General features: G+C 37.0%; 1 protein-coding gene and 1 pseudogene across 1 annotated transcript; one reads left to right on the plus strand and one right to left on the minus strand.

Moving 5' to 3' along the window:
- Positions 1-2,021: 2,021 nt before the first annotated feature.
- On the minus strand, positions 2,022-23,149 carry LOC140822994 (dihydrolipoyllysine-residue acetyltransferase component 2 of pyruvate dehydrogenase complex, mitochondrial-like; annotated as a pseudogene).
- Positions 10,440-14,390, plus strand: LOC140822992 (uncharacterized). The gene is made up of 4 exons (XM_073184040.1): positions 10,440-12,356; positions 12,454-13,278; positions 13,360-13,478; positions 13,568-14,390. The coding sequence occupies exons 1-4, from the start codon at positions 11,936-11,938 to the stop codon at positions 14,081-14,083; spliced, it is 1,881 nt and encodes a 626-aa protein (XP_073040141.1). The 5' UTR covers positions 10,440-11,935; the 3' UTR covers positions 14,084-14,390.
- Positions 23,150-23,493: the final 344 nt, after the last annotated feature.

Consider the following 23,493-nt stretch of genomic DNA (forward strand, 5'->3'; position numbering starts at 1 on the left):
CACATAGTATCGATTCATTGACAACTCTCGATAAACCAATGGTTGTCGAATCGATCGGGATATATGAGTTGAAGGGACCGTACTGTACGCTAACCATAATTGAATGGTTCTTGCAGGCACTATCATGTGATACCTAGGGAATCACGTAAGCGATGCTGCTAGGCGTTTAACGTGATTGGTTGGGTACTATCAGACTTGAGTTCTGACGTTCTTACTATCAAGGAGTTGATAAGTAAGAATGGAGCAATTGGGGTATGCTCGAATAAGGACATGTTTAGTCCGAATCACATAGAGATGTGAACCCACGGCTAGTTGTATCAATGAACCATTGAGGGCCACACAAGTACTAGCTTTGTAAATCCCGATGAGAAGTAAAAATAGTTCAATGTGTTGAACGGCTTATAAAGGAGTTTATAAGCGTAAGGAAAATTAGAAGTATGACTTCTATAAAGGAGAAAATAGTTCAAAGTGTTGAACGGCTTATAAATGTGTTTATAAGTGTAAAGAAAAATAGAAGTATGACTTCTATGAGAGAAATGTAAATTTTGATTTATGGAAGTGTTCCTAAATTAAAATTTGGCCAAGTGACTAATGTTTTTGAAAATTGTGATTTTCATAAACATTATTATGGACTAAATTAAATTAATTCAAGTGTTGAATTAATTAAACACTAGTGGGCCTAGTAGAGCCCAAATAATTAAATTAATTCAAGTGTTGGATTAATTAAATAATATTGAGTCTAGTAGAGCTCAATTAAAATAATTATTTAACTAGTGGGACTTGAGTAAATTCAAGTAATATTTAATTTGTCTCAAATATGTTTGAGATAATTAAATTTAGTCTATGGTTTTTTATTTGATAGAAAACTATATTATATGAATGCATGGGAGGTGAAGAGTTGGGGAATACTTTTGAATAAAATATTGGTTGGCATGCAACTTTTTGTATCAACTTTTTGCAACCCCAAGACTTGATTCTCCTCCCTCATTCTACACTCCATATGGCCGAAACTCTCCATACATTTTCTCTCCAATTTTCTTCCATTGTGTGTTCTTCAATTTGTTGAGGAACACTACACTATTCATTGAAAAATCTTCTTGTTTTTCTAGTGCAAAACAAGAAGGGATTTACCTAGTTGGTGGTGGGCTTAATTTTGGAGTAAGGAGGAGGCTTGAAGATCTTCATCCATTCAAGAGCTTTGTTGTTTAACAACAAAGTTGGAGCCACAATCAACTTTTTAAAGTTGATAGGTATACTTTCTTACACCCTATGAATGTCATATTTTGTTTTTATTGTATTTGTTGCACATGAAGATGGGGTGGCCGAAATTTCCTCTATAAAATTAGATTTTTGTGCTTCCGTTGCGCTTCCGGCCACCGTAACCGGTCCGCTTTCATATTTGCCCTTCACCTCGGATGTAATGAAACCAAGCGTCAATGGAATTTTGTACGGGGGCATCTTCGAACTCGTTATCACTACTGGAATGTGTGTTATCTTCCTCAACCCTTACCAAAATCATAACCATATATTCAGTAATAAATAGGTAAAAACTAATTTCTCTAATGGAAAACATTAGTACTATAATAGGTACTGAAAATTTTGGCATCGGTTTACTAACTCAAATGGAAACAATGACACAAAATAGACTATTGCTTGAATTAGTCTAACAAATACACAACACAAAACCACTGTATTCTTAACATTCAGGATTATCACTAAAAAAAAGTGCAAAAAAACATACCAAAATAACACAGCATACAAAATAGAACTAAATAACGATACTATCTCTCCATAGATTTTTCATCTCCAATCTGTTCTTTTTTCTCTGCCGACAGTTCAATCACTGTAAGCTTCATACACATATGAAGATGGATCATATTAAGCACATCATCATCATCGTTCAACGTCACGTACATATTATGTTGGGGAGCTAGGTATTGCAGAGTAATAGTTTGAGGATTAACATCCTCGTTTTTTTTCCCAAGACTAGCAAAAATATCAAACAAACTACACCACTGAAAATCGAAATCACAAAGATTTGGTTATTGAACTTGCAAGTACCAAGAAACGCAAGATTCGACGATGACCCAACTCCAGCAAATTCCATTACACAGAAAATTAAAGGACAAAAGTGACGAGAGATTGCAGACAACGAAGAAAAATTGGGTGCAAAGTTTAATCTTGTTTAGTCGTGGAAAGGATTTGGCCACAATTTTTCCTAAGATTTTCATCGGCAATGGGAAAGAGGAGTGTTTAAGGGTTGAGGATAATGAGAGCCGATCCATTTGAGTTTATGGGGAATGATTTTCATTTTTTACGCATGCCCATATAAGGATATTTACGGGTTTCAGAAAAATAATGAGGGCGTCATTGTAACTTGCTACTAAGTAGGGACCTTAAACACATAATGAAATATGTGAGGGAGTTGAAACATATTAATACTGACACAAAGAGTGGAAGCACATTTGAGTTTGATTTTAGGTATTTGTGAGCAATTTACCGTTAAAAAAAATCATCTTATCCGAAGAATCTTTTCAAAATGCGAAGGCCTCTTTGCAAAAGTTATTTCTCCTTGGTATAAAAAAAGAGTAACTAGATACACACCTCTTTGCAAAAGTACCTTATGATTTAATCTCTTGGAAAATAAATTTCTATTTTTCGACAAATACCACTCTTCCACTATAAAAGAATATAGATATTATTAATTGACTCCATCAAACGTTCTTCTTATTCAAGTTTTTTGTAAGGGAAAAAATACTTATTTTAAGTTTGATCATATATACAACTAATTTAAATTCCAAATATCAAAATATTTCATTTGATTTTTTTAAAAAATAACAAATTTTCGTAAAGAAAGCATATGCATGCATGCGACTAAAATTTAAAAATCTAAGACAAACATTTCCATACTCCCGACAAGTGACTAATTTTATGAGAAAGGGCCAAAGGACCTTTACATTTCTCTTCGCGACCAAGAATTCAGTTTAGGCCGCATACTACGGTGCCATTATTCTTCAAAAAAATAGCGTAGACATCATGCTGTCAAAAAACCAAAATATCGATACAATCAGTTATATACCTAACAAAGCATTCAGAAGAACATCTGTGACCGGCTCCCATTTCACCACGTGACTCGGTGATTGTCAAAACAGAAGAATTTGGAGAAACTAGGAGGTAAAAACCGTTTTAAAGCAACATCGACTCAGGATTCTCGATGTAACCTTTGAAAGCCTTCAGCCACTCCGCACCGATGGCGCCTGAAACGAGCGTCAAAATGATGTTATTAGAACCGTCCACATATAATCAATGGTATAATTGGTAGTAGGTTAAGATAAAACATAAAACGGTAGGTCTATTTTCTATGAGCTCGGGCAAGCTTCTAAATATGCTTTAATTAAAATTGTATCAATGCCAGATATCACATGTTCAAAACCCCATGATTGTAATTTACTTGTATGTTACAAGGTGGTCTTGGGTGCTTATTTATGGGTTTTTACCCGACAAATATATATGTGGATGCCTTTAACATTAATTTCAAGTGTATATACTACCATCTCCATCAACACGTGTTAAGATGCAAAATTCTTGTTGGACAACCTGTGTGAGCAGTGTGTTTGGAAAAGTAATAATTAACAATTTAATGTGCTGTGTGTCAATAAACCAAAGTGTAACTTAACGTCAATAACCCGATGATCACAGCTCAACGCCACAGCCATGAATGATGAAAATTTATACTGGTCAGGACCGGTACCAGGTACCACCCTCTTTTCAGCTGCTTGCAGATGTTAAGCAGTAAGGATAGAGACATACATACACATATAAAAAACATCAGAACTTACACTGAGATGCAGTTCATCTTACCAGAAGCAACTGCAAGAATGCCCGTTTGTGGTGGATTGATGATGGCACAAAATTGCTTCATACCAAATTCCCCTCCCAAGTTTGAAACCGTGAACGTGCCCCCTGCATAGAGGGTAGTTTAAATATCGATTAAAAAAGCTAGAAATGGTCATCTAAAAGTAATAAAGTGAGTCTTAGTTTTACCTCATAATCTTCCGGTCTCAAGCTGTTTTCTTTTGCTTTCTGAGCTAAATGTTTGACTTCATCAGAAATTTTTGACAAGCCTTTCTGGTCAGCGTCCTGCAAATATCAGCATAGAGTACTGTCAAATATACTTTGTGCAAACTTCTATTATTTACAAGTTAAATTCACTGACAAGGACTAGACTAGATGACTAGACTTTTGGTGAGACAGCTCACCCTAATTACGGGAACATATAACCCATTATCTGTTTGCACTGCGACATTTATGTTCACATTGTGATACCTGTTTTGATCAAAATATTCAGTGATTAGTAGCCTGTGATGGCTGAAAGCTGCTCAAGTTAATGAACTATTACATTGAGGAACTATTACATTGAGGAACTTTTCTAAGAGCCTGTGATGGCTGAAAGCTGTTTTGGTCCATGAACTATTACATTGAGGAACTTTTCTAAGAGCCAGGGCAGCAGCCTGCAGACAAATTGTTGTTCCATTGATTAGCAGTGAGCATCAAATCAGAGCCATATCGAAGTTGTTTGAAACAAATGAAGTCTTCAGAAAATTAAATCAGAGAAAGACAAAACAAGAAAGGAAAAGGAGGAAGGCTCATTCGAAGTGAATTCTTGATTTGCACCTTGTGGTGAGGTAAATTTTGTCAAAAAAAATGCAGAAGGGAAGGAAAATAGAGCACAGCAGACAGAGAGACACATACACAGACAAGCTCAATGAAACGGAATATTTGTCCGACTTCTCATACCTTAATCACAAGATCATTGACAGATATCCCTTTTCCACCTGAAGCTTCTTGCAATGAATTCAAGTGGCTCCGCAATCTGCAGGAAAAAAAAAGAAGAGTATAAGACAAACACGACTAATTTTTGGGGGGTTAGTTTCATAAATGAGTGCTTAATACTCACTCCATCAACTTGCCAACACATGTATCCACAGTAAGGTAATAGTGCGGGATGGTTTGTTTTGATTGCAACAACCGAGATGCTGTGATCTGTCAAATTGGTAACAAGAAAACTCAGATCAAAATGTAGCATACCACATACATTAATGCAATTTTTGTCGCAATTTAAATTAATTGCACACAAGCACCCGTTGAACCCCCAAAAACACATCATATACAATTTCATTGCTAAGACAGAAGCAAGAGTTCATCTGATTTTCATGATAAAAACAAGTCACGGCAAAGGTTTGAATGGCTCAGAACTCCTAACCAGTAAATCACACCCAAACAACTAGATCAAACTTTCTTAATTGATAATGTTTGTGCTGGCAAGATGACAATGATGAAGCTGAAATTAACCCATCAATGTTGGGAATGTAATGTCAAAGCCTAAATTTTTACCTTCCTAATTTGTGTATGAGGGATGTCAGAAAAGTCCAGAGCACCAGAAATTGACTTGCCCACCTTATCTTCTGAAACTCCCTTGCCATGAGAAGCTGCAAAACATAGAAGGTGGAAAACTGATCAATAAACTGTACAAAAATACCTGAATCCGATGAAAAGAACAGTAAAAAAGAAAAAAAGAAACAGCAAAAACAAAGTGACAACTCAAATGCAAAAAAAAAAGTAAAGAAACCATGTTAGCACTCAGCAATTCAAAAACTACACAGAAGCACGAGGCAGAGAGAACTACCAAGATGATCCTCAATATCAGCCTTCACAATGCGGCCGTCAGGACCAGTTCCTTTGATGTTCAAAAGAGATACCTGTAAATGAAACAAATAATCAATGTACAAGACTGTAGCATTTTGGAAAGACGCAACAACAACCATGTTTCTTTTCAAACAAAAAGCAGTTGAATAAAAGAGTAGTTATAGGATCTAATTTACATTGTTATCTTCTGTTAGTTTCTTTGCAAGAGGACTGGCAAAAATGCGGTCTCCAGATGAAGAAGGTGTAGCAGGCTTCGAAACTTCTGGCCCTGGTGAAGCAACAGGCACTTCTGCGGTCTTTTGTTTAGGTGTAGTTGGAGCGGATTGTGATTTTGGAGCTGCTGCAGCATCTGATATTGAGGGTTTGCAGTCTTTAAATTTTGTAACATCCTCCTCTTCTTCAACAGTTATGGCAATTATCTAGAGCCAATCATATTGTAATCTCGTCATCAACCAAACGTAGGTAGCTGTTTCATTTTTCAGAATCAATTATATCATTGCTTGAAAATCTGATAATTAGCATGTAAATATTTAGGTTAAAAAGAAATTATTGCCATGGACCTAGTTGTTTTCGGTCAGATTCGGTTTACTAGGAATTTGAAACAATTGATAGCTTCAGACACAAAAAGGAAGAGCATCTCAGTAAATAACAAGAAACTATATCCAACTTAATGGACACAAATTTTTCCATTTTGTCAAAGGTTATTTCATATAGGTGTATTTTGATTCTTGTGACCTGTTTCTTTTCAAATATCTTAACACAATGCTCTGCATGATATGCAAGAGATAGGCTGAAGTAAAAGTTCTAACACCTTACATATACACACCTCACCAACTTTTATCCCACTTGATCCATCACCAAGTAAAATTTTTGCAAGATATCCTTCCTCCATGCATTCCATTTCAACTGTAGCTTTGTCCTGGAGATTTTGATGGGGTGTAAAATTTTGAATAAAAAATTTCGATGAACACTATGAACTAAATTCACTGAAGAGAAGACAGCACAGAAAAAAAGAAAGGACGCACGGTTTCGACTTCACAGAGCACTTCTCCAGTAGAAACTGTCACTCTCTTTCTTCAACCACCTAGAAATATTTCCCTACATTAGAGTAATAGAAGAAGTATTTAGTATGGTAGTTGTATGTGAAGAACGATATGACTTGGATAATATTGGAATTATTCGTGCCTCAGTCATGGTAGGTGACAGAGAAGGCATCCCAATCTCTTGGTGTGGTGGAAGACCTGAAAGACAGTAGCAAAATTAGTGTAGATAGTTACACCTCAAAACAAAAGCTTTTGTGTGGCTCAAGATAAAACAATCCAGCATCGAAGCAAGTAGCAACAAAGGTCGAAATGTATGGAGTTCATAATACACATTAAGATGTTAGTTTTACATAGAGCGTTGACATTAAACTGTGGAAGAAGTAACATCAGAATTTCATCAGTTAACTATGAAATATATTTTTCAAGGTTCTATAATTTTATAGGCGCTAGTCGGACGTTAGACCAGCGCCTAGGCAAGCGCTTGCTAGGCGTGATAAAAAATTAGAGAAATTTTTGAAATTTAGTTATTAGATGAACCATTTTAGTTAAGAAGCTCATTTGTAAGACAATGGACTACACCCATTTGTAAGTCAATGGGCTTATCCCATTAACTGGGACACAATTGCTTATACATTAGTATTTTATTTTCTAACCCTGGAACCAATCGAGCACCCACACTCAAAGTTCCCCTAAATTACACACAGAAGAATTAGAAGAAAGAAAAATGAGATGGGCAGCAGACACAGAAGAGAAATCTAAATAAAAAAAATACATGTAGGGGCTGGTTCAATTTTCTTGTTCGCTCTGATGAAGACGAAGATGAGAGCAGTGTGCGTTGGGGCAAGCGCAAAACAAATCTATTCTTGCTGGACATAATCACGTAAGGCCTTTGTTTACGTTTCAATTTTATTTTAATCGGATTTCCAAAGAAAAAACAAAAATCCCAAAAAAAATATAAAATCAGCAGCACCTAGACCTGACCTGAGGCGCCCAGGCCGCCTAGATGCCTAGGCTGGCCAACTAGCACCTTTTCGATGCGATCGGCCGCGGCCTAGCACCTATGCGGCAATTCAAAACATAGATATCTTTCAAAGACGGAGAACAAGAGGCCAGACCCACCTCTAACCTTCCAATAGCAAACAATATGCTGTGTCAGTTACAAGGGTGAAGCTTCACAATTGCAAAGTGATTTACAAGTATTAGTCCAATATAAGACTAACCTGAATCTGTTGAAAAACTTCTGGCTGAGCTTCGCTGTCTACTGGACAAAATAAAAAAAAGGAGCAATGGTAAATTATTTTTATTCATGAAAAATGAAGACAGAAGATGCAATAAGAACTATCAACCATAAAAACCTGTTGAACTCGATGCCAATTGCTGTTGCATGCATCTTCCTTGCGAACAGAGTATTTCCCTTGCACATTTTAATAGCTAACTCCTGAATTACATAATTAGATCATCAACTTAGAAAATAACAATGTAATAACCTCACAGCATGCCAAAAAGAGAGGATGATTTCTCAATGAATCTAATCACCTTGGTGGGATTCACTGCTCGGCTAGTGGTAGAAAAACAGCCTTCACTGGACAACTTAGAAATACCACATGTTAGAGTAGATGTCCTGCAAGCCAACGGTTGGCTAGGGAATTTATTGACTCAAGTGTAATAAACAATCTTTATTTTAATATAATTTACTTTTTAATGGTTTCGTTATACTTTATCTGTATACCCATGCAAGCAGCATAGATAAAGTCCTTGATTATGCTTTAATACAAATGAATCGTAATTCGATGTTGAAACTCATTTGTAAACACTGCATATTCTAAATTCGTTCCTAGTCGATTCAGCCGCCTAAAACATGGATAAAGGTCGCTTGAGCTCGAGACTAGCATCTGTGATGTTGTGGACTGCATTTCTTGGTAAGGGCATAGAGATGTCCAAACATACAGATGGGTAGTCATATGATGATTATACCGAACAACCCTCCCTCGGACTTTCCAAGTGGTTATCATTCATCGAGAGGATAAGTTCGTGGTTATGATTGTACACCATTAGTCCTTACGACCCGGGACAACACTGAGGCTCTATATGCTAGGGTTGTGCTTTGACTCGTTTACCGGCTCCAGGAGAGTCATCAGGTGGCAAGGTTGGGTACAGTTGCGACACATATAGGAGCCAGTGCATTGTAGTCGGGGATTCACCGCTCACCTACGGGTGTGGATATCCTATGTGATCTAATGAAATAATAGTGCATGGAATCTCTGGCCAGAGTACGAGATGTACGTTGGAGAAGGAGTTCTCCAAATAGTACACGCGATGCCACTATTATAGTTATCACATAGTTATCGAATTAATATGCAACCCTCGATGAACCAATGGTTGCAGATTCGATCGGGATATATGAGATGAAGGGACCGTACTGTACGTTAATCATAATCGACTGGTTCTTGCAGGCACTATCAGTGATACCTAGGGGATCATGGGGCGATGCTACTAGACGCTCTTACCATGATCCGATGGGTGCAATCAGAAATTAGTTCTGACATTCTTGATCAAGGTGTTGATGAAAAGAATGGGGCTAACTAGGGTAATCCCGAATAAAGGATTATGTCCTGAATCACAAAGAGTTGTGAACCCACGGCTAGCTGTATCCCTGAACCATTGAGGGTCACACAAGTACTGGATTGTTTGTTCCCGTTGAGAGAATAAATTCAAGGAGTTGAATTTATATTATAATATAGTAAATTCAAGGAGTTTAATTTATGATATAGTAAATTCAAGAAGTTGAATTTATGAAATTTGGAGAGAATAAATTCAATGAGTTGAATTTATAAAATTTGATAATTTAATTTATTAAACTCAAAAGTTGGGTTTATTAAATATTAAATTATGGAGGTGATAAAATTCAAGGAGTTGAATTTATAATTTAAATATTAAATTCAAATGTTGAATTTATAATGTATTTAATTTATTAAGCTCAAAAGTTGAGTTTATTAAATATTAAATTAAATATAGTGGGAAGTATGTTTAATGAGCTTGTAGGAGTACAAGTCCAACATACTAAATAATTAAAGTGTTTAATGGACTTTGATTAATTAATTAAACTAGTTGGACTAGCTCAATTAATTAATCAAGCCCATTAATGTTAATTATGGTAATTAGGTCATGAAATTTTTTGACCTAAAATCATAGCCTCCACTAATTTGGATTGTGAGATTTTTGAGAATCAAATAGATTTGTTGAAATCTAGTTGCTGAATTAATATGATTAATTAAGGTAACAATAATTAGTTAATTATATTAATGATATATATACATCATACTTTGAAAAAGGTATGACGGTAGGGTTTCTCAAAAATAAAAAAAAGCTCTCCAGCAATCAAAAAGGGTCTCTCGAAAATCTCTTCCAAAAAAAGAAAAATTTGCCTTATAATCGTGTTCTCTCTCTACGAAAAGTTCTTCTAAATTTCTAGTGCAATTTAGAAGAGGAACAAATATTCCAGTCGTGGACCGGATTAGGAGATCGAAGAATGTTTGTAGGGATTTACAACAAGAGCTACGTCCGCTAATACCGGAGTAGTTGGAGCCAAGTGAAAATTTCACCGAAGGTATAATTTTCTGACATCCTATGAATGTTTTTATCTAAAATCATATATGCGCCCAAAAGCAAATCATATTTTGATTGTCAAAACCATAGTTGTTAAAGGCGCGCCTTAGGCGCCTCAGGCGCTAGGCGGCGCTTCAGCGCCTCAGATGACCACCAGGCGACATGCATGGCTGGGCGAGCGCCTATAGCGCCTGAGGCGCGCCTTTCTCCAGGCGAGGGGCGGTCCAGGCGTTCCGCCTCGTTGCAGCAGGCGAGTGATCTTTTATTTTTTAAAGACCCAAAGCCCAATTGAATAAAGCCCATAAATAATTTCAGCCCATAAGCAATTTATTTTAAAAAAATAGCCTAGTTTGCAAAGTCGATAACTTATTCCTACAATCGTCAGGAGGCCCGCCAATTGAAGCTTCACGCTGCGCACTCTTTCTGCCGATTGAAGCTTCTGCGCAGCGCACCATCTCTTTCTCTCTGGTTTTTTGTTTGTCATCGAGTCAATCCACTCTAGCTGTAGGTCTTGTTCATTATAGTTTCTGGTTTTTTGTTTGCGCACCAATGACAGATAACTTCAGCAGTAAATATGGTGGTGGTTGTTGGCTTGTACTGCCTCAATGTTATTTGGAGATTAACGATTATATGGTGGTGGTTGTTGGCTTGTTGCAGTAGTATGGGTTTTGGCTTGTTGGCTTGTTGCAGTAATATGGTTGTTGGCTTGTTGCAGTAGTATGAGACTATGAGTTTTTATTTATTGCAATATCTTGGTGTGGTAATGGGGATTCACTGTTGGGTGGCTTTCGAGCCTTAATACATGGGAATACAATATCATGATTGTGAAGTATGATTATATTTGAGTGGCATTGTGAAATGGGGCATGTACTGTAGTTGTTCTTATGTTAATATGTTTCAAGTTTCAACTTATGTACTGTAGTTGTTCTTATGTTCTTATGTACTGCTTTCGAGTCGAGCCTCAATACATGTAGTTGTTCTTATGTTTCAACTTTCAAGTAACTTGGAGTTGTTCTTTTCTGCAGCAGATATCTAATTATGGCTTCTCATTCTCAATCAGAAAACACACAACCAGATGGGGATAATAAGAAAGACCCCGGTTGGAAGCATTGTTATTTGAAAAATCCAAATGATACTAATAGTGTGACGTGTAGGTTTTGTGGCTTCACGTCCAATGGAGGAATTTTTCGAGCCAAACAACATATTGCTGGGAATTCAAAAAATGTAAGAAAATGCAAAGTGTGTCCTCAAAGTGTCCGTGATGAGCTTTTGAATTATATGAATGAAAAGAAGAAGCAAACATTGAGAGCTTGCGGTGGAATGAAGCAAGATTTTTGCTTTCTTGATATCGATGAAGATGAAGACGATGAAGAAGATGTACAACCAAGCAAAAAGAGAAGTTTGACTTCCATACACGAGACTGGAACTGGAAGTGGAAGTGGCAGTGGCAGTGTTAAAGGGCCGATGGATTCTTTATCACGAAGAAGAAAACCAAAGGGGGGAAATTGAGGCAAACAAACATAAACGATGCTTGTGATAAAGAGCTTAGAGATCGAACAGTTCAAAAGATAGCTCGTTTCATGTATCAAGCTGCGATTTCTTTCAATGCTGCCCATTTAGATAGCTTCAAGGAAATGATTGAAGCCATAGGTCAGTACGGGCCGAATTTAAAACCACCAAGTTATCATGAATTGAGGGTACCATTTTTACAGAAAGAAATTGCCTACACAAATGAGTTGTTGAAAGAAAACAGAGATGAATGTGAGAAATATGGTTGCTCAATTATGTCTGATGGGTGGACTGATAGGAATCATAGAACATTGATCAACTTTTTGGTTAATTCACCCAAAGGAACAATGTTCTTGGAATCTGTGGATTCATCCGCCCATGTCAAGACTGGAACCCTGTTATTTGAGTTGCTTGATAGATTTGTAGAGCGTGTGGGAGAGAAAAATGTCGTGCAAGTGATTACAGACAATGCCAGCAATTATGTTTTAGCTGGTAAGTGAAGTATTGAAATTTTATTTCCTTGGATATTATATTACATATAAGTTATAACATAATTTGATTCTTTTTTGTTTTGTACTTTTTTTTGTAGGTAAACTTCTACAAGCAAAAAGACCGAATTTGTTTTGGACTCCATGTGCTGCTCATTGCATTGATTTGATGTTAGAGGATATTGGCAAAATTGAGGTGGTTCGGAAGACTATTTCTAGAGCAATTGCTCTTGTTGGTTACATTTACAATCATGGAGGTGTTTTGCACATGATGAGAGAATTTAATGGAAACAAAGAGCTGGCAAGACATGGAGTCACCCGTTTTGCTACTACATTTCTCACTTTGCAAAGCCTCCACAAACGACAAAAGGCTTTGAAGAGAATGTTCATATCAACACAGTGGATAGAAAGTAAATGGTCAAATGATATAAAGGGTAAGAAGTCAAATGATACTGTTTTCAAGCCTTCATTTTGGAATAATGTGACATACACCCTTAAAGTGATGTGTCCTCTAGTGATGGTTCTTCGCATTGCCGACAATGAAACAAGGCCAGCAATGGGTTATATCTATGAAGCTATGGACAGAGCAAAAGAAACAATTCTCAAGTCCTTTGATAACAACAGAGAGAAATGTAAAAAAGTGTTAGAATTTATTGATGCTAGATGGGATAATCAGCTTCATCATCCTTTGCACGCGGTAGGATACTACTTAAACCCATATTTTTACTATCACAATCCGAAAGTTGAGACGGATGCAGAAGTCACAAATGGGTTGTTTGCATGCGTACAAAGATTGATTCCAAGCCATGACGTGAGGGATAAGATTATTATGGAGGAGTTGCCGGTATATAAGAACTCGGAGTCATTGTTCGGCAACGAATTTGCCATCAGAGCAAGGAATAATAAAGAACAACCAATGGCGCCTGGTATGTGTTTTTTTTGCAAGAAGTTAAATAGTTAAATACTTAAATATCAAATGAAAATGATGAGGTACATTTTTTTTTCAGCGGATTGGTGGAAAATGTTTGGCAATGGTACTCCAAATTTGAAAGAATTTGCTATCAAAGTTCTTAGCCTCACATGTAGTGCTTCGGGTTGTGAAAGGAATTGGAGCATATTTGAGCATGTGAGTAAATACTAAATACTATTACGGTATTACATGACTTCTTTCACTTTTTTTTTCAATTTATAGTTTATGATGGTTTCGTGTCACAGATACATTCAAAGAAAAGGAATAGACTCGATCACAAGAAACTAAGAGATTTGGTATATGTGAAGTACAATCAAACACTCAAGGCTCGTGCGGCTAAGAAGGATAAAAGAGATCCTATAGTTTTGAGGAATATTGATGATTGTAATAATGAGTGGTTGATTGGAATGATGGAAGCTGGAGAGGAACCTGTTTTTGATGATGATGATGATACTTTGACATGGAACGTTGTAGCAGAGGCTGCTGGAGTAGAAGAGGAAACCAGATATACTAGACAACAACGGACCTCGAACCCTATTTATAGGGGAGCTTCAACTTCTAGAGGCAAAGGTAGGGGAGGACGAAGAGGTAGGATGACAAGCCAAACTACTCGTGCTCTACAATCACCAATGGATGTAGATGAAGAGTCTACTGACGAGGGAGAGTTTGATGATGATGTGTTGAAAGATGATTATTCAGACATTGATGAAAATGTGGAGGATGGTGATGTGGATGAAATGATTGAATTAGAAAGTGATTGATCTGAGTCTAGATTGTTTTGGGAAAAATTAAATTGTCTAGCATAAGATTTGAATGTGTTGATTTATCGACAATATTGAGATATTTTTGGTTTTTGTTACTTGAAGCTTTATATATTTAGGTTTCCATATAGTTCATTATTATTAATAGTTGATTTTTAGTATAACATAAATATATAATACATTCTCTCTATATTATCGCCTCGTGGCTAGGCGATCGCCTTTTGTCGCCTAGGCGTTCGGGCGCTAGGCAGTGGCTCATCGCCTTGACGTCGCCTAGCGCCTTGACAACTATGGTCAAAACAAAATAAAAATTTTAAAACTTCCGCTGCGTTTGGGCGCGTAGAAAACCGAGATCCAACAGTGGTATCAGAGCCAGGTTCTCTATATCGTATGATTTTAAATCATATAGAATAATTTAATTCTAACCACACAAGAAAATTTAGCACCAAGAAAATTTTATTTTTCCAGAAAACAAAAAAAAAAATTTAAAAATCTGCCCGGAACTGTTCCGGGCAGTCCGTGCGCGCAGGGCCGCGCACGGCAACGCGCACAGCTCACGCGCAGGCGTCGGACGCCTGCGCGCCCCGCGCTAGCGCAGGCGTCGGACGCCTGCGCGCGGTGTCGGCGCGTTCTGCGCGCACACGGCCACTGCCGCTGCCCGAAACGTTCGGGCAGCGGGCGGGCAGTGGGCGGGCGGCTGTCCGGGAGCGTCTCGGGAAGCGCGCTGAATAATGGGCTTGAATTGTTTGGGCCTAGGGTGCGACTTTTCTGATTTTTCAAATTTTTGGGTAAAATTGATATTTTTGAAAATTGGTTCAATTTTTATTTTGGAAATTAATTTTTGTAAAATTAATAATTTTCTTGTGAAATAAATAATTAGAATATGATTTTAATTATTTATGGTAAAAATGAGTTTTTTACAAGAAATCAATTATTATTGATTTAATTGGAAATTAAATAAAGGGGTTTATTTAATTTATTAAATTCTTTAATAATTGTGGTGGTTTGTTATAAATTATTAGATATATTATTTATCAATTAATTAAATTGTTTAATTAAATTGATGTTAATATTTGATATTAAATGCATGAAGGATGATCGAGAGCCTTGACCAATGTGTTAGGTGTATGTTAGGATATTTTACTGTTCTTTATTCATTTTTATAATATTTGATATTATTAAAGTGGGCCTGGTTTATGGCCCGTTTAATTAGAAATAGTGGGAGATCAAGACTGGAAGATGGTGGGCCCGATGATCAAGATGAAGACATGTAAAATATTGGAAGCTTTTGTAATAAGTTGCATTTGCATCCCTGCATTCACCTAGGTTTGGACCTGGATCCATGTATGGCTCACATGGATCTAATAGTGTTGGCGATCGATCATCCTTATTTATTGTTGAATGTCATATTATGATATATGTGATATATAGTAGTATGCATGTATGTATATTATTAGATAATATAGTTGTATGAATCCGGCAAACATACAAACTCGTGGCACGCGATTTTTAAATTAAAATGATGAGACAATTTTAAAATTAAAATCCCTCATTTTGAATAAGATTCAAAATTTATATCAAACCGAAAAAGTAAAAATTAAAGGAGTTTAATTTTTCCTTGCCTTCCATCAACCGTGGTTGCATGTTGATCGCTACCCGCGGACAGTGTCTGGCTCATATTATTGGGGAGGCCTGTACGCCGGAAAGCTGTGACTTCCACCGGACATATGATGTGAATTGAGTGGAACTCCCATGACTTCGGCTCATATTATTGGGGGAACTCATGGCGACCGTCTACTACAATTCAATATTGATGGGTTGGTTTGGCACGCGAAAATAAACGACGTCATATTATTGGGTCCTTATTAAACGTGAGGCAAAACACGCGGAGGTTGCATAGGGATGCAATTGGACTTTACCTTTTAGAAATTATAATTGGCTGATATTATTCGGGATTATAATTGGCTAATTGGACTCTACGTGCCTACTAAGGAAATACGATTTCCCTTTTTCATCAGAGGGTGGTGGAAATGTCAAAATAGTGGGAGGGAATTTATAAAATAAAAATTCATATTTTATATCTTAAAATTATTTTAAAATAATCGGCAACAATTATTCTGTTTCCATATCAGTATATTTTTCGATTTCGTCACATAATTCAATTTTGTTATTAACAAGCTAACCGAATCTAATTTTCAAGATTGGTTGGGAAAATTGTTCTGAATTCGGAGAAAATGACATACACACTAATGTCAGTCTTGATGAACTGACAATGCATGCAAGATGGTGGGACCATATTGTGCAAGCTAAAGTGTGATGTGCTCGCTTCTATGTCAAATGAACTGTAGGGACAGTTTGAGAAAATGTTGAATGCTGCTGACATTCGAAGACACATGCAAGAGTTGCATAGTGCATGAAACTCGTACAGTGATGCACACCACTTTTAAAAGCTCATGACTACACGAATGCAAGATGTGGCTTTGGTCCATGAGCGTGGTGTATATATGATTGGGTTTAACGAGAAAGTGGTGGGCCTGGAATAGGTGATTCATAACAAGTTACTTCATGACAATCAATTTGTTGTCATTCTCTTTCTCATTTGACGGGTTTATGTTGAACTTCAATTTGAATAAAATTGGCTATCGTTGTCATTCTCTTTCTCATTTGACGGGTTTATGTTGAACTTCAATTTGAATAAAATTGATGATAGCCTTGAAGAGCTATTCAACATGCTTATGACTTATGAAGTCATCATAAAATAGGAAAATGTTGTTTCCTAGTTGGGCTTGTTGTCAGGAACAAAAGTGGCCCGCTATGTAAGGGAAAGAAATGTTATGCCCCTCACAAGAAAAAACCCAATAAGAGGCAAACTCCGAAAGATACTTAAAAGGCCTACAAAGCCCGATAAGTCAGAACATATTTCACTGCAAGAAGTCCGGACATAAGAAGTTATATGAGCCAGAAATGTTCTGGAAATGATGAATGAATGTCCAAGTAAACAGGATTTCACGACAAACAAAATAAAGTTAGATGATCCAAATCCCGCACAAATATGGCATGCTAGACTAGGTCACATTTCTCAAAGAATGATGCACAAGCTAGTGGGAGAATGCATGTTTGACTTGTCAGACATAAATTCTATACTTACCCGTGAGTCCTGTCTGAAAAGAAAATGACCAAGACTCCATTCGACGGAAACGTGGAACGTGCGCATGGTCTATTGGATTTGATCCACACAGACATTTGTGGCCCGCTAAGTGTTAGCACAGGATATGGGCAATCCTACTTCATTACCTTTACTGATGACCATTTGAGGTATAGGTGTGTTTATTTGATAAAACACAAATCTGAAGCATTTGAAAAGTTCAAAGAATTCATATCTGAAGTAGAAAATCAGCAAGAAAGAAGTATTAAGGCACTTCGATTTGATCGATGTGGAGAATACTTAAGTGCTGAATTTTTGGGTTATCTAAAAGAGAATGAGATTCTCTCACAGTGACTCCACCAGCAAACACCACAATTGAATGGTGTTTCTGAACATTGTAAGCAAACCTTGTTGGACATGGTTCGATCAATGATGGGATTCACTGAATTGCCTACATCGTTTTGGGGCTTTGCGCTTGAAACTGCGGCAATGTTGTTGAATAATGTCCATACTAAAGCAGTGGATAAAACACCATATGAGATATGGATGGGAAAAACTCCCAAATATTCTTACATGAGAATATGGGGATGTCCTGCTTACGTGAAGCAGACAGTGGGAGACAAATTGGATAGTAGATCCACTTTGTGCTACTTTGTAAGATATCCAAAGAATTCTGTTGGATATTATTTCTATCATCCCAATGAAGCAAAAAGTGTTTGTTTCAAGAAATGCCGCCTTTTTGGAAAGGGAATTTCTATTAGATAGAAAAGGCAAGATGATAGAACTTGAAGAAATTCAAGATACTCCCTCAACTATAGAAGTTTAACCCTTTTCCCAAGAACCAGTAGTTGAAGTACAAGCTCCTAGAAGGTCTGATAGGCTTATTAGACCACCTGCAAGATATACGCTTCTTCATGAACAAGGCCATGTTGAGTCTTGTGTTGGATGTGATCCAATAAATTTCAAAGAAGCAATATCTGATACTGATTCAACCAAATGGCTTGAATCCATGCACTCAGAAATGGATTCTATGTATTCAAACCAAGTCTGGACATTGGTGGATCAACCTGAGGGAATCTTTCCTATAGGGTGCAAATGGATCTACAAAAGAAAGCTTGGGGTGAATGAGAAGGTAGTGACCTTCAAAGCAAAGCTCGTTGCAAAAGATTATACTCAAAGGCAAAAGTTGACTATGAGGAAATTTTTTCACCAGTTGCTATGTTTAAGTCCATTAGATTACTACTAGCCATAGCATCATGGTATGACTATGAGATATGGAAAATGGATGTAAAGACTGCAATCCTCAATGGAGACATCAAAGAAGAAACTTATATGTCTCAACCTGAGGGATACACATCAGTAGGAAGTGAGCATAAGGTATGCAAACTTCAGAGATCAATATATGGTCTCAAGCAGGCGTCAAGGAGTTGGAACCTCAGATTTGATAGCACTATCAAAGAGTTTGGTTTTGCTAATAATCCTGAGGAACCGTGCATGTACAAGAAGGTTAGTGGGAGTGTAGTGACATTCCTAGTACTTTATGTTGATGATATCATGCTCATTGGGAATGATGTAGGATTATTGCAATCAACTAAAGTATGGTTGGCCTGTAAATTCTCCATGAAAGACATAGGTGAAGCATCCTACGTATTGGGAATACAAATCTATAGAGATAGATCAAAGAGGATGCTCGGACTCACCCAATCCACCTATATCTATACCATTATAAAACGATTCTCTATGGAAGAGTCCAAGAGAGGATACTTACCAATGTGTCATGGTATTACTCTATCTAAAGCTTTGTGTCCCAAAAATGATGAAGAGATAGAGATGATGACACGTATTTCCATATGCGTCAACTATTGGTAGTATCATGTATGGTATGATATCGACACGTCATGATGTTGCTTACGCTTTGAGTGTTACAAGCAGATATCAGGCAAACCCTGGTCCAATGCATTGTTAGGCCGTGAAAGATATTCTGAAGTACTTGAGAAGGACTAAGAACTTGTTTATGGTTTATGGGGTGGAGAATTGAAATGGGAAGGCTACACGGATTCTAGCTTCCAATGTGACATAGATGATTCGAAATCGACCTCTGGCTTTGTCTTCATGCTTAATGGTGCGGCTGTTTCTTGGAAAAGTTCCAAGTAAGACACCGTTGCGGATTCCACCACTGAATCTGAATATATTGTTGCATCTGATGCAGTCAAAGAGGTAGTTTGGATGGGGAATTTTGTCCAAGGGTTGGTCGTTATTCCTAATAGAGTTGATCCAGTCCCGTCGTACTGTGACAACACTGGTGCCATTGCGCAAGCAAAGGAACCAAGGTCTCATCAGCGATCCAAACATGTACTGAGGAAGTTCCACATCATACAGGAGAAGTGGGAAGAGGAGACATATTAGTCGAAAGACTCCCTTCTGCAGATAATGTTGTTGATCCACTTACAAAGCCCTTGCCAGGACCATTGTTTGAAAAGCATTGCGAAGCAATGGAATTAAGGGTAGTTGGCTCTAGGGCAAGTGGGAGATTGTTAGAGTAGATGCCCTGCAAGCCAACGGTTGGCTAGGGAATTTATTGATTCAAGTGTAATAAACAATCTTTATTTTAATATAATTTACTTTTTAATGGTTTCGTTATACTTTATCTGTATACCCATGCAAGCAGCATAGATAAAGTCCTTGATTATGCTTTAATACAAATGAATCGTAATTCGATGTTGAAACTCATTTGTAAACACTGCATATTCTAAATTCGTTCCTAGTCGATTCAGCCGCCTAAAACATGGATAAAGGTCGCTTGAGCTCGAGACTAGCATCTGTGATGTTGTGGACTGCGTTTCTTGGTAAGGGCATAGAGATGTCCAAACATACAGATGGGTAGTCATATGATGATTATACCGAACAACCCTCCCTCGGACTTTCCAAGTGGTTATCATTCATCGAGAGGATAAGTTCGTGGTTATGATTGTACACCATTAGTCCTTACGACCCGGGATAACACTGAGGCTCTATATGCTAGGGCTGTGCTTTGACTCGTTTACCGGCTCCAGGAGAGTCATCAGGTGGCGAGGTTGGGTACAGTTGGGACACATATAGGAGCCAGTGCATTGTAGTCGGGGATTCACCGCTCACCTACGGGTGTGGATATCCTATGTGATCTAATGAAATAATAGTGCATGGAATCTCTGGCCAGAGTACGAGATGTACGTTGGAGAAGGAGTTCTCCAAATAGTACACGCGATGCCACTATTATAGTTATCACATAGTTATCGAATTAATATGCAACCCTCGATGAACCAATGGTTGCAGATTCGATCGGGATATATGAGATGAAGGGACCGTACTGTACGTTAATCATAATCGACTGGTTCTTGCAGGCACTATCAGTGATACCTAGGGGATCATGGGGCGATGCTACTAGACGCTCTTACCATGATCCGATGGGTGCAATCAGAAATTAGTTCTGACATTCTTGATCAAGGTGTTGATGAAAAGAATGGGGCTAACTATAGTAAGCCCGAATAAAGGATTATGTCCTGAATCACAAAGAGTTGTGAACCCACGGCTAGCTGTATCCCTGAACCATTGAGGGTCACACAAGTACTGGATTGTTTGTTCCCGTTGAGAGAATAAATTCAAGGAGTTGAATTTATATTATAATATAGTAAATTCAAGGAGTTGAATTTATGATAATTAAATTTTGAGAAAATAAATTCAAGGAGTTGAATTTATGATATAGTAAATTCAAGAAGTTGAATTTATGAAATTTGGAGAGAATAAATTCAATGAGTTGAATTTATAAAATTTGATAATTTAATTTATTAAACTCAAAAGTTGGGTTTATTAAATATTAAATTATGGAGGTGATAAAATTCAAGGAGTTGAATTTATAATTTAAATATTAAATTCAAATGTTGAATTTATAATGTATTTAATTTATTAAGCTCAAAAGTTGAGTTTATTAAATATTAAATTAAATATAGTGGGAAGTATGTTTAATGAGCTTGTAGGAGTACAAGTCCAACATACTAAATAATTAAAGTGTTTAATGGACTTTGATTAATTAATTAAACTAGTTGGACTAGCTCAATTAATTAATCAAGCCCATTAATGTTAATTATGGTAATTAGGTCATGAAATTTTTTGACCTAAAATCATAGCCTCCACTAATTTGGATTGTGAGATTTTTGAGAATCAAATAGATTTGTTGAAATCTAGTTGCTTAATTAATATGATTAATTAAGGTAACAATAATTAGTTAATTATATTAATGATATATATACATCATACTTTGAAAAAGGTATGACGGTAGGGTTTCTCAAAAATAAAAAAAAGCTCTCCAGCAATCAAAAAGGGTCTCTCGAAAATCTCTTCCAAAATAAGAAAAATTTGGCTTATATTATTGAGTCGAATTTTTCTTCGTGTTCTCTCTCTACGAAAAGTTCTTCTAATTTCTAGTGCAATTTAGAAGAGGAACAAATATTCCAGTCGTGGACCGGATTAGGAGATCGAAGAATATTCGTAGGGATTTACAACAAGAGCTACGTCCGCTAATACCGGAGTAGTTGGAGCCAAGTGAAAATTTCACCGAAGGTATAATTTTCTGACATCCTATGAATGTTTTTATCTAAAATCATATGAGCGCCCAAAAGCAAATCATATTTTGATTGTCAAAACAAAATAAAAATTTTAAAACTTCCGCTGCGTTTGGGCGCGTAGAAAACCGAGATCCAACAGTCACACTTGTCTCCAGGTCCAAGACCAGGTTGTCTGGACCTTGAAACTTCTGTAGAACAACACACATCACATTGAATGTATAAACCAAATGCAAAAACATAATAAAGAACACAGTAATGTCATATAGGTACCTGCAATCTTTAGAAACAAACATTTGATGCTGATTAAATGGATAATAGAGTAATGATTTTGGCCAAAAAGCACATCAACTGAGATCAGTGTTTCATTATAAGTTCGAAAAAGTTTGGATGCTCAAGCAGCAGGAAACCAATGTAAGAAGTCCACTGACAGAGAAGGGGTAACATAGAACCTATTTAGCAGGTTCTAAGAACCAAATCTCGTAAACATCTCTTGGAACTATTTTTAGGTGAAATATAACCTCCATAAATTCACTCAAATTGAAAGCATAACCTTCATTGGTGGAGTGTGGGATCGACCACCTCACTTACATATCCTCTCGGCCATCCAATTGAGAAGAGAGGTGGCGCTTGTATGAAAGAAACTTCAAATAGAATGATCAAACACTTACCATCTATGTTATCGACTGATGGTTTGGCATTATTGGTATAGCAGCGCATCACGATTGCACGATCCTTTCGCAAAACATTTTGGGCATGTCTGAACTGTAAAGCAAACCAAAATGGCAAGGGAGTAATTCAAAATACAAATTGGAAAAAGTGAAAGCATTAGATCATCAAGCAACAACAGGGAGAAATGCGGATCCAGTGTCTGTGTGATGAGCAACAGCCATGGAGTGAAGATAATATTTTGGTAAGGAATGGAATCAATTCAAAATTATTTAATGTACGCCACTCTCGTTTTACAACTATTTAAATGACTAAAGAGCCCATTTAATGACATTACTATACCCACATCGATACGAGAACATAAGCCACTATTATTATTAGATAGAAATCGATAATCCTTTTACAATGAACCTAAGTTGAACCAAGAAATCTCGAATGCTAATGTTGATGTAGAATCCCAGTATCCCACTTTTAAAATTGTGTAATTTTGTTCACAGGATTAGAATTTGCTTAGAAAACAAGAAATTTGGGGGTCAAGAAATTATCTTATAAACTAAACTTGCTAAGGGGTATTAGTATTACCCTTCCCGCAACCAATACATAAAAGTCGATTCCTGAATTTACAACTTGAGGATTGGGTACTACAACAATACCAGTTTATGCTGCAGAAGTTCAAATTAAAAGCAGGCCAAAAGGAAAGATTTAAAGATATAAATAAAAAGGGAACGATGATGTTTCAGATTGAGCTAAATGACAAAAGTAACACAATCATTTGCAAAATAATTATAAGATACTCCTATTAGAATCCGGGTTAATATTAATCTGGTTTATTACTTGGATAGTCGAGATTATGACCTATATGCATGATAAGTTTCCTAAAGACTCGGGCAAGTCTTCTCTTCCCGGGTATTATGGCTTTACCCGAGCTCTCTGCCAAACAGCTCGGGCCCTCACGGAGCCATCCGAGCGCTTCTCACCTTCTCAGGCAGAGTTTCCGG

The sequence above is a fragment of the Primulina eburnea genome, chromosome 2 (genome assembly GCF_022965805.1).
Source record: "Primulina eburnea isolate SZY01 chromosome 2, ASM2296580v1, whole genome shotgun sequence".
NCBI lineage: Eukaryota > Viridiplantae > Streptophyta > Magnoliopsida > Lamiales > Gesneriaceae > Primulina > Primulina eburnea.

Coding starts and splice junctions, on each gene's coding strand:
- LOC140822992 (XM_073184040.1), top strand. CDS start 11,936: ATGTATCAAGCTGCGATTTCTTTCAATGCTGCCCATTTAGATAGCTTC. Junction 12,357..12,453: donor CAGCAATTATGTTTTAGCTG/GTAAGTGAAGTA, acceptor TTTTTTTTGTAG/GTAAACTTCTACAAGCAAAA. Junction 13,279..13,359: donor AGAACAACCAATGGCGCCTG/GTATGTGTTTTT, acceptor TTTTTTTTTCAG/CGGATTGGTGGAAAATGTTT.